The 12,458-nt window shown below is 51.8% G+C and overlaps 1 protein-coding gene across 1 annotated transcript; it reads right to left on the minus strand.

Annotated features, from left to right (window-relative positions):
* Positions 1–621: 621 nt before the first annotated feature.
* VOLCADRAFT_94508 (uncharacterized protein) lies at positions 622–6,994 on the minus strand (the record flags this gene model as incomplete). The annotated part of the gene is made up of 9 exons (XM_002953686.1): positions 622–1,083; positions 1,592–1,695; positions 2,820–2,872; positions 3,188–3,313; positions 4,447–4,580; positions 4,903–4,973; positions 5,913–6,031; positions 6,440–6,657; positions 6,920–6,994. 9 exons carry the CDS (start codon positions 6,992–6,994, stop codon positions 622–624), a joined length of 1,362 nt encoding a protein of 453 aa, XP_002953732.1.
* Positions 6,995–12,458: the final 5,464 nt, after the last annotated feature.

Consider the following 12,458-nt stretch of genomic DNA (forward strand, 5'->3'; position numbering starts at 1 on the left):
GTCGCGCTGAGGCGCTTCGCCCTGAAGCGGACGAGGGAGAATGAAGATGACCTCCCGCGTACCCGCATCAATACCAATACAACGTCCATGGGCCCCCCGGCTTTTACGGACACACCCGCACTTGTGTGCGGAACTTGTAACTTGTAACTTGTATACCGTTCCTAGACTGTCCTCCTATTTCCCCTGGTGGCTGCACGCAACGCATTCTGCCGTCCACGACCGAGATGATGAGTTGGCCGCCTCTCACCCCATCCCACCGGTAGGTACCCGTGTCGCTGCACTCCAATATCAATGGCATGCACAGCACAATACATATGATGCCGGAGACAAAAGGCAAACTGTGGAACTACATACCATGCATGTGGCTGGCATAATACATGAATGTGGCATGTGGCTGGCGTAATACATAAATTCGCTGGAATTCGGCTTTTGCAAACACGTCCGGAAACCAAATCAACCAGGAAATGCGAAAACTCGATCTGCACCAAAGAACGTGTGTATCTAAGCGGGACACCTATCAATCAGATGGAACAGAATGCCTGGCTGGCGTGCATTTAGGTGGATGAAGTAGTGGTGGGGCATGTGCATGTGTTACCGTGGGTTTGCATTCCGTGTTTGTTATTAAGCGACGGACGTAATGACCACCCCTCCATCCCTGTCACCGCTGGTTGGCAGCACGTCGTCAACAGCGGCCACATACCCCTCAAGTGATCGGCGGGTGGTGACGGGGGGAAAGACGTTCGCCAGAAGGGAGATATCTCCAAGAATTTTTACCAGAGGTGCATACCGGCAACTAACCACATAACAGTTCGTGCCCCGCGCTGCACCACAGCCAACTTGCACCGCCGAAGCCCACACGACTTGAATGAAGTCCCCAATTCTCGAGGATTGATTTTTGTTGTCGGTGTACGGTGTGCTTGTGAACTTGTACAGCAAAATTTGGTCGTACCATTCTTTCACTGCCATACTGCAATTGAGGGGCGATGTCTGGCTTGAGGTCGACGTCACGTACAAATTCTCATTGCTAACTCCTTCATAGTACAAACGGCAGCTGCTTTTTAGCGCCAGGTTGGCGGCCCAGTTCTGCGTTCGAACGGGTGCATGGGGAGGATACGTGGTGCAGGCCGTGCCGCAGGAGGAGGGCAGGTGACGAACGGGACGACACACGCTGTGAACCGCAAACGGCCGCAGCGGCATACGTGCGTACGATGTGGAGCTGCGTGCGATGCTGTCACGATACAGTTCCCATTACTGGGTTCCTCCCATGCATCTGTCTATCTTGCAAGTGTATTCATCCTATTGCTACAGCAAGAATCCGTGGACACAAACACGGATTCTCAATCTAGCTGGTAAACACGCTCATTCATTGTTGTCTCTTCGTACTGCTCCCAAAACACGCCTGGCTCACGTGCCGGCAGGTGGCAGCTAGGACTCTTGCATGACAGGGGTCCGCCTCTCCCCGCGGGCCATTACCAAACCCCACCGCCCCTAACCGACCGGGAGACCCCCACCTCGGGGCCCCCTCTTCAGGTCCCTTTTTTTGTAACTTGGTCCACAAACACTACACACATACTTGTGCGTGCGTAGTTACCTTTGCTTGCTGCGCGAGGGTGTTGTCCCAGCCCAGGGCCGGCGACCCGTGCCGTGCACGGTACTGGTTGTGCAGCAGCAAGGCGGCGGCAGGGTCGGCACAGCCTGCAGCGGCGGCAGCAGTGGCGACGCCAACATTACAGCAGACGACAACAGTGGGGGAGGTACGTAGCAACAACGAAAAAAGACATGTATTACCGCCGTGCGGTTCGCGGGGGCAGCACAGGTGGTCCGGTCGGGTCCGGGATACACCGTATGTAACATTCCCATTCATTCAGCTGGTGACAGGCGCATGCGTAGCTGGTGGTGGCTGCAGACCTTTATGTCTTCAGGAGAGCCAGTTTTAAATGGGTGGTGAAGACATATGATTGAAATTGATTATATTGATATATTGGCGGTTCGTCCGCAAGTCGCCCTTGGCATTATGTACAGCAGTCAGAGTGCAAAAACAACCATGTTTGTATGCGCATATTCGTACATGCATGTGTATGTGCGTATGTATCTATGTGTGTATACGGCTGCCAGCCGAGTTTGTTGAATGATGAACTAGGGGCGGGCTATCTGAGCAGCTGCACGGCTATGAATGTAGCTGCAAGAATGCATGTGCTGATGGGTACATAAATACCGATAGATGGATGGACATGCACCCGCCCACCACACAAATGCACGTGCACGCATGAGCATCATGTTGGGCAGCGATTTCTATTTGCGCAACATTCTCCGTGGTCCTGAAAACTAGGACCAGATTGTGTTCCGACCGTACAAGCTCATTCCTCCAGCCAAAAATGGGCTGTCAATGCCAAAGCCGCTGGAATCATACAGGAGACATACATGTTAATCACATCATAGCACTTCAATCCCATGGATGATACTGTTCGGAAGGTCACACCCGCGAGTCAACGAGGAACAGGACTGCTTCTGACCGGACCAAACGCTGCAAAATATTCAGCCCCAAAGCTCCCACAGCGGCATTTGTACGAACTAAACTGTAACGCATGGGGGGGTGTTTCTGGGGGGGCCGGAGCCTCCCCAGCGCCTTACAGATTGGGAATAGTTTTATTCCCGCGTCTTAAACCCTAAAAACCCTAGAAACCCTATTCCTCCATTCGGACTGGAATATTCACGGGCAAAAACGCTGCTGTTGGGAATAAGAGCCGCTGTGCGTGAGTATAACTTGTGACGAGCGTATACAATCAGTTGTGCAGTGCAGCGGTCCCTAGCTAGCTCACCGCCGATTAGGGCATCTCCGGGAAGGGGCGGTGGAAATGGTGCATTAGGAGGCCTGCAGCAGCAGCAGCAACCAAAGGAGCAACAACAGCGTTCGTTTGGTTCAGCCTCAGCGGGTATGAAAAGCAGGCCTGTCTTCCTCTTATCATGTTGCCAGTATACGGCATACACCAGCCAAGCAGGAAGCATGGACCCCCATTCCTGAGGAACGTGTAAAAACTTGTGCAAGTGCATGTCCGGAAACACGCAGCAAGCAGGCAACAGGCAGGATGGAGGAAGCCGGAAAGGTGTCCGCAAGGTTGTAAGTTAGCGTGCATATATGCCGCTGATGTGACGCATGCAATAGATGCATATCCAGAAACATACGTACGCGGTGCAGACTCCACACGTCGGGCGGCACAAGTAGTCACGGACGGACAAGCCGCCAGGGTTGTACGCGGGATCGCAATAGCCGCTGTTTTTCAATTCCGCGCAGTACGACAACTGGTCGACGCATCTGAGATGCATGGGACAGACGGCAGCCACGGATCATTAAGAACGGGGATGGTCTTGTTAATCATTTTGCACCACAACTAGCAAGCACCGGACGGAAGCAAGGCAGGCAGATGGCATTCGGTCACACCCACCCGTCAGGACAGTTAGGCAGCAGGCAGCCAGCGGCAATATTACCATTATTGCTGGAGGTGCTGAAGGCTATGCCGGTGGACTTATACGAGCACGCTTGGTCAACTGATTAGCGGCTTATCCATGCATGCACCCATTATTATCTTAGTTGAGCTGCCACCAGGCCATTCGCTGCTACCATAACATTATGGCTTACAACGACAGACATACATAGCTTGTTTGTCCTAGCTTTCAAGGAACACTCTGGATACGTGTGCGTGGTGGTACATGTAAAGTTACACAGCCCAGCATGGAGGTGCACCGCCCAGCATGGATACCCATAACCTCTCCACTCCTGGCCCCTTAACATACCCCGCAATCCAAGCTCTTTATCATGATTATATGTAGTGTTTCGGAACTTGGCCATCAGCCACCCACGCACTCTGCCCACCCAAGCACTTACGGTGATGGTGGTGCCGGGGGTCTCCGTCGTATAGTCGATGACCTGGCGATCGACGGAGATTCGTTCCGTCCGTGATATAAAATATCACGCACACGCGAGCGTGATACAGCGAGGGCACGGGTATGATATACGTTGCCAGCGATTCATATTGTTGTTGCGCGACAGCATCATGGTGGCGTCGGGCCAGAAGGCGCGGCCGTGTGGGGGGCGGGCGGGATTATACGAAGCATAATCTACACAAACCAGCGAAGCAAGTAGGAAAGATGAAAGCCTGCTATGGATGAGCAGGTTTCGGAGCCTTCCGTGCCGATGTGAATCAGCGAACGTATGCATGCCAAATTTTCAATGGAAACAAAGCAGCAGGCAGGCGCGCACATGAAGGCCACATGGCTACCTATAACACACACATACAAATGCATGTCCGGAAACACGCAGCAAGCAGGCAACGGGCAGGATGGAGGAAGCTAGGAAGGTGGCCGCAAGGTTGGAGATTAACGTTAGCATGCATGCATGCAGCTGGTGTAATACGTACGCAATAGATGCATATCCAGAAACATACGTACGCGGTGCAGACTCCACACGTCAGGCGGCACCAGTAGTCACGGACGGGCAAGCCGCCAGAGAAGTACTTGGGATTGCAATAGCCGCTGAGTTTCCATTCCACGCAGTACGACAACTGGTCGACGCATCTGAGATGCTTGGGACAGCCGGCAGCCACGGATCATCAAGGACGGGGATGGTCTTGTTAATCATTTCGCACCACAACCAACAAGCACCGGACGGAAGCAAGGAAGGCAGATGGCATTCGGGCACACCCACCCGTCAGGACAGTCAGGCAGCAGGCAGCCAGCGGCAATATTACCATTATTGCTGGAGGTGCTGGAGAACCATGTACATGGGAATATTATGCCGATGGACTTATACGAGTATGCTTGCCCACTGGTTAGCGGGTTATCCATGCATGCACCCAGCAGCAGTATCTTAGTTGAGCGGCCACCAGGCCATTAGCCGCTACTCACTACCATAATATCATTGCTAGTAGCCAAAATAAGTCGATACAGCTTGCTCGTCCTAGCGCTCGAGAAGCACGCTGTGTGCGGAGTGTGGGTGCATGAAAAGTTGCAGAGCAAGGCCAGCATCCAACCGCCCACGCGCTCTAACGAAGCACTTACGACAGCGGTGGTGGCGGTGGTGGCACCGGCGGTGGTGGGAGCGGCACCCTGGCGACCGCGATATGAATAGTTATACCACATTAACACAACGGGCATACACAAGCGAGCGTGTTTTAGCCGGGGCCCGGGTCGTGTCGTACAGCGTTAGCGGGTTATATTGTTGTTGACATCATGGCTCCCGATCAGTGCAGCTGTGAATGTTCATACGCACGTGTCTGTTGTGTCGCGGTCACACACATGCAACGGTATGTTGAGTTTACAAGCAGCCGCATTTAATAAGGCAGCAGGTACGGTGAAACAAACGAAGCAGTAGTAGGCATTCAAACCCCAAGTAGCCCCAACTGCTGATTAAATAGCACCTATGTACTGTAGATGATGATAAGCCCACACATGCTGCAGGCGCAAATACAGAGATGAGAGCTACCACAAACGCAACAAAACCTTGCTTGTGATGCTTCGAAGCACATGAATTAATTGCCTCAGTACAAACAAAGACACTCCGCACAGGATTTGATGGCGCGGCCGGCATTGCATTGACGTAAACAGAGCAGGTCAGCAGTCCCTACTGCGTGAGCTGCATGCATCAACCAAAGCTTTGTTGCGGATTCAGTCGTCCGTCGCTGCCTACATTGGGGTCGGTGGCGGGGGGAATATTGGAGGGGATGGCGGCGAAGGCGGTGGAGACCGGGGCGGTGGCGGTGAAGGCGGCGGCGGCGAAGGCGGTGGAGACCGGGGCGGCGGTGGTGAAGGGGGCGGCGGCGAAGGTGGTGGCGACCGGGGCGGTGGCGGCAACGGCGAAGGTGGTGGAGACCGGGGCGGCGGCGGTGGAGGCAATGGAGACCCGACGCATGTTCCACACGTCTTGCGGCACCAGTAGTCAACTATGGACTGGTCTCTAGCGAAGTACACGGGGGCACAGTAGCCGCTGGCTTTCCAGGTGGCACAGGAGCTCGCCAGTGGCTCCCGATCAGCGCAGCTGTGAATGTACATGTGCACGTGTGTGTTGCGCCGCGGTCACACACATACAATGGTACGTTAGTTTGCAAGCAGCCGCATGTAATAAGGCAGCAAATAAAACAAGCGAAGCAGTGGTAGGTATTGAAACCCCAAGTAGCCCCGACTGCAGAAGTAATGGTGATAAGCCCACACACACTGCCGGTGCTAACGACATGAAAGCTAGCGCAAACACAACAACATCTTTGCTTGTCATGCTTCAAGCCCCCCACATATGCACACTTCGCATGCAGGCATGGATACACACAGAAAACGGTGAAGGCGCTAGCATTGCAATCATGTACGACGGTTCCAGGTATCTGGGCTAGAGGGCACATGCCCCCATACAGCTAAATGGGACTCGATGGTGCGTCTGTGCGTCTGTGCCTACATTGAGGGGGTTGATGGAGACACCGAGGGTGGCGAAGGCGGTCGTGGCGATGGCTGCAGTGGTGGCGGTCGTGGTGACGGTAGTGATGGTCGTGGTGGCGGTGGCGGGGGAGCTGCTATTTCTGGTCTTGGAAATGCCCTAGGTGATGGTGGCTTGGGAGAAGGAGGCCCAGGTGCAGGTGACTTGGGTGGCCCGAATGAAAGTCGCGGTTGAGGCGCCTGCAGAGGCGGAGTTGTGGCCCGCAAGCGACGTGTAGAGCCCGCAAGCATGTGAGTGCTCAGCTGACGAAGTCCCTCAGCGCGATGGCCACTATCAGCGACATCAGCAGCCTGTAGGTATGCGGCGGAGGGTCATCGCGTAAGCAATTGCAAGGCCTTCGGCGCCTCAGAAAAGAAATTTTATGACGAAACGTTTTCTCCTCAAATCATATTCTGTATATGCATGGTCCTCCCTGTCTATATAAAAATATATAATGCGCACCTTGGTTATTACAGGGCTGCTGCTAACGGATACCGCAAGGGCCGCGCCGATCAGCAGCAGAACGAGCAGCGACATAACTGTACAGCTGAACACAGCTGAAGCTCTTTGAGTGTATGATGCCCAACACTTGTGCAATAAAATGTTAGGCTCAAATTGTGTTTTAAAGGTGCTAAGTGCTAAACAACTAAGACGGCGGCAGCTTAGTCTTGAGCGCCGAACATCAAGTCGTCGAGATTTTTAGTACCTGGCCATGGCACCCCGCCCGGGTAGCTTATATCTCGGCCTACCTGCCGGAGATTCCCTACTACGGACCTAGCGTACTAGGATACTGACGAGGGGGCCCGGGGCCCCGCCCCGTTAGGTTCGCTACCAACAACTGCCGTCTTCGTGACATGTCACGATAGTACGTGACATGTACGAAAGTTGTGTCGGATCGTCAACGAAATTTACAGTTATTGTAAAAAAATAATCGTTGAAACATTCTAAGGGAAATGTAGCGTACTACAGTGGATATCCTTGCAAAGCCGTTGCCGGATGTTTTCTTGAGAATTTGTTCTGCGATACCTGTAACGGTTGAATTTGGCTACACCTACAGAGATCTCTTCGCCTATATCTCAATATGCTCCTACTGCGGGAATCCGCTCCAGGCAGGCAGGACAAATATTTCGTTGTCCACCTGCAACCGTCTACATAGATATTAGTACACTTTGTTACAGAGGTTGCCATAGAGGTGGCGATGTTGTCGATGATGACGTTGCAAGCCTCGCCCGGCCGTCAGGTCAATGGATTCAGGGCGATGACCAGGATCCACTTCGCCTCGCACTTTTTAATACTGGGCGATGGATGATGTACAACAAAGGACACACTTGGCAAGAGAACATAAGCCTGCCAACTGGGAATAGTACAGTATAATTTAAATGGATAAAAGGATTAGGGAGCTGCGGCGATTAGTTAAAACAGTCAGTTTTGGAAAATATATATCAGGGTTGCGACTATTACAGAATAATACGCAAAGCACAACTACGCCCATATACGCCGGCGAGGTGGTCGATTTTTCGGGCGGCGTATTAGTGGCGTGAAGTCAGCGTAATTGTTTTACCGTATGGTCCTACAGGCCCCCATACCGCTTGTTCTGTCACCCCAAACAGCGCGCACTGCTCTCTCCGTTGCTAATGGTATCGTCTTAATAGTGCAGTGATATCGACCGGCTCAGGTAAACAGTCGGTGTTCGTGTGTGTATGTGTGTATGTGGTTGTTACAGTGGGCTCCAGACTCACGAAGAGTAGAGCCAGCGGGACAGCTGGCCGTGCACTGAGACTAATATACAAATTAGACAATCACCCAGATAAGACAACTAAAGGCAAATAGACGGTCAAAACCGCGACTAAAGGGAAGGCTCAGGATTCCTAGTTATCCTACGAGCTGGAAGTACTGCTGGAAAAAACTAGTTTTCGTGAAAAGTCTTCGTTACAAAGACAGTACCTGCAAGCAATAAAAGCAGCCTTTGTGATAGGGTAGGGCGCACTGTTAAAACCAACAAAGCGCCGGACCCCAGCCGGGTCCTATTTCAGTGGTTACCATTCCCCTGGTATATGAGTGTCGACCATTTCCAACACGCACTACCCCGAAGCGACAACTAGGCCTGCAGACCAACCGCTTCAGGACAGCACCCTAAGCGTAGCTACGCAAACCCGAAGTAACCAGCACAGTCATTCGCAGCGACACATAACCACGCAAGTCCGTGCATCGTACAGTTGCACTCCGACTTAACAGAAAACCTTAGTTTTCTAGAAGCTTCGCTTAGAAAACTATCAGTAAATAGCTAGTCTACTGTTCATCCAGACTGTGTTGTAGGATTGTCCCTAAGATAATTGCTATTGGCAAGACCTAGGAAGGGTGTTGGCAGTTGGGTGGCAACCGCAAGGCGACCTTCGCTGAACGCGTTACTTATGCTTAAGCATGTGCAAAATGTCTCACACGAAATAATCAGAGTCTTACGACGAAAATGGAAGCGTAAACAATTTCAGTGGAAAGATGTAGCTTTGACATCTTCTTGGGGACATGGAGGCCCACATGCCACTGCCGCTGCTGCCACCACCGGTGCTCGTCATCCCCCATGCCGCCACTCCGACACTTCCGGGCGCCATCCCAGGCGCCAGTGTACAGAACAAGTGACCCGTTTGGCGTTGATAAGATGTGCGGTTTGGACTCCCGGGCGAGCTGAGATGCGAGTATCGCCGATGATTTGCGGCACCTGGGCAAGCTTCTGTTCTGGCACATGGTGCGTAAGTCAGTCATGTGTAGTACCGGTAGCTGGTATCGGCGGGGGAGGTGGTGGTGGTGTGTGCGGATTTATAATATCCGCAGTAGTGGTGCTGCGTTTTTCCGTCCAGGTTGTTTCATTTGCTCAATTGGGCTGTCGTCCACATCCAGCACCCGCCGAAGGACCTTCTAAACGGACATTGCGCGGAGCTTGGTGTCAATCTCAGCGCGCGTCATCATAATCCCCAGGCGTTGTCGTAGCGCTGTAGAACGTCCTTATGCTTGAACCTGCTTGAACGATCTTTTGCAATGAGGCGAACAGCGCCGTTCTGTTCTGTCGGGCCGCAGACGCCATCCGCTTGGGGGCCCAGTTAGGCTGCAATTCAGAAAATTTAGTCCTTATCTTGCTGGCATTTTGTTTTGGCCATGCAAGACAAGTTTAGTGGCGCAAGCTATCCAATACATGGGTACAGGATGGACTAGTAGAACCTGTGGGAAATATAGATGCAAAAAATAGAGAAAAGCGATAATGCTGGATGTGATCCCCATATTGGGAACATTGCCCGAAACCTGCAGTGCTTGAGTGATGTTCCGATGTGCTTCGGATCACACTTCTTGCGGCTTCGCTTCGGAAGCACGGCCATGCAAAAAACACTCATAAAAAAATATTTTTATGCAGGTGAAGTACCGATAAAACTGCATCTAAATTATGTATGGCACTAGGGCGTCCGATAGGAGGACTGGAGGACAAATGTTCCTCCAGTTGCCGCTGGCACCATCTGGATACGCACCCAAAAGCAACATTTGCTTTGTTACCAAATACACCATTTTTATCTTTTCGACTTGTCTCTTCCAAACTGTTAGAGTACTTCGTCAAATACATTCGATACGAACGGTTGCCGAACTTTTCAGCATACTCTTCCCTTTACGCATGATTCCAAAGCTCTGGTAGCTGATGAGTGCTGGCGACTGTTGCGGTGCAATGGCACTTCCGTTAGACATTCATCGTTCCAGAGTCTGAGCCAACATGTGACGCACTTCTGAGCTGCCATTCACACAAGGGCTGGAGAAGTTGGGGCGAGTATCCGCCATCTCACACTCTCTTTCGTAACTGCCGTCGGTCGTACGGTGTAATCAACTTTCAATATATATATAGCCCATGGCCTCCCTGCTTTGACGGACCCCCCCGCACTCGTGCGGCACTTGTAACTTGTAACTTGTAACTCTCTTTCGTAACTCTCCCAGTTAAGCTGTCGAGCTCCACGCACCTTGCACAAAATTAATCTTTTTACAGCGGAGTTAAAAACTTGTTGTCAGCACAATCGTAGCTTGTTTCACATCATTTCCTGCGCTGAATTTTTAACCTTCAAATCGACGTATCTATAGTTTAGCGCTATCATGTGCAATGCATGAATCCGCAGCGGGCAAAAGCTGGCATAAGGAGTGCCTAGAAGCAGTGGACTTGCAGAGCTATTTAATGGAGTTAGTGGAGCGCGCAGCCCATTTCCCTGTAGTAATGTAAAATCTGGCCGCAATAAGCAACGATTTATACGCATCGAGACGCAGCATGCTGCTGTTGTCTTGCCAACAGGCTTGCTTGTTAAGACGAACATCTCAATTTCAGCGGTATAGTTGGCTATTGTTATCGTAATGCTATATGAGTGACGATGTTGCCTTGTTGTTGGCGCGCCCTCCTGAAACATGGTGGATAAGCCATGACAGCTTGCAAGCAACGTTTACGGACGAGCACGTACGTGGCAGGAATTCACACTTCCTGATGGAAAGTGAAGAGGGCCAGTATGGCGCATATGAATAGCGCGATGAAATCCAATGAAACGCTGAGTAGATATATTGTATGCTAGGAAGACGGGTTTTGAAAGAGGTTTGCGAAGCGGAAGACGCAGAGATTCGACAAGGCGACAAGGCGACATGACTTCCGAGAACGGGCAAAGAACAAGCCAAGGTGCTGAGAACATCAGAGTCCTTGATATGTTAAATGCAATTCATGCTAAGAGGTAGAAGCAATATTAGACGAGAGGGATCAAGGACGGAGTTTGGGGAGGGACGAGTCTGTGTGCCTGTATGTATGTTGTTACAGGGTGGTATAGCTTCACTAGCGGCCCCATTTCCCGAGGCAGTTCCCTGCTCTCCCCTGCGAGAGGGGCACCCTAATCCATTCACCCCATCCGACTTCAGAATGGATTTTCGTTGGGTTCAGTAACTCACGACCAGCATCCAACCAAATCTAGCGGATCAACGGCGCCACAACTTAGTTCCTGGTCAGGTCGCAAGTATGTCTGTATATATGTGTGAAACAGGGGGGTGTATCTTCGCCCGTGGCAGCTACCCTGCGAAACCCTGCCTTCCCCGGTATTTCGGGGCACCCTCATCCAGTCACCCTAGTCAACTCCAACGGAACCTGCCGGGTCGACAGCAGCGCAACTCCATTCCTGGTCGGCTCGCAGGTTAACTTTATCCCAGGTCACCACCGTCCATCAACTAGGGGCGCAATGCCTTCCACCATCGGAAGGACTTTTGACCCTAATGGGTATCGATCCCGGGATCTCCCGGGGGCAGTGGTCGCGCCTTACCAGTAGTGCCAAACCCTAGTATAGTCTGTATGTCTGTATGTCTGTGTGTCTGTGTATGTATGTCTATGTGTCTGTATGTCTGTGTGTCTCTGTGTAATCAGTGCAGTGCAGAACAGTCATGCATGGGACGCAAATATTTTACATGCAAGGTTCTGCATCTGGGACATTTCATTTGTCGACCACCACACCACGCACTGGCTACACACCGTGCCAGCTAAGTGCATGGCTGCATGATAAGAAGTATTGACCTGACCGAACGCAGAACTAACCTGCAAAGGATATTGCCTCTACCGCGGTTAACCACGCAAAATTGCAATGCCTTGCGTAATCTCCTAGACACGACTGAGGATGATGAGCCATGGATGTGAAAAACCGCAAACCGGGCAAGGGACCGCTCCATCACAGGATCAGCTGGCTCCCGTACATACGGAGCATGTTTACGATCGACCTATTGGCATAAATCGACCTAGTGGCATAAATGGCCGTACAGCGGTATAATATAGAATTAAGCACATACAAGTAGTTGCACATCCGCTTTTTTCCCAAATGGTGCTCAGACACATGACTACTCCTAGGCCGGACACATCGGCCCATACCTAAGCTGCAATACATCGCAAGTTAAGAAGGAATGGCCCCTGGACAACTTGGTTAGGGCAGCAGTAGTAATACTAATATATGGGAGTACA

The sequence above is a fragment of the Volvox carteri genome (genome assembly GCF_000143455.1).
Source record: "Volvox carteri f. nagariensis unplaced genomic scaffold VOLCAscaffold_37, whole genome shotgun sequence".
In the NCBI taxonomy this organism is placed as follows: domain Eukaryota; kingdom Viridiplantae; phylum Chlorophyta; class Chlorophyceae; order Chlamydomonadales; family Volvocaceae; genus Volvox; species Volvox carteri.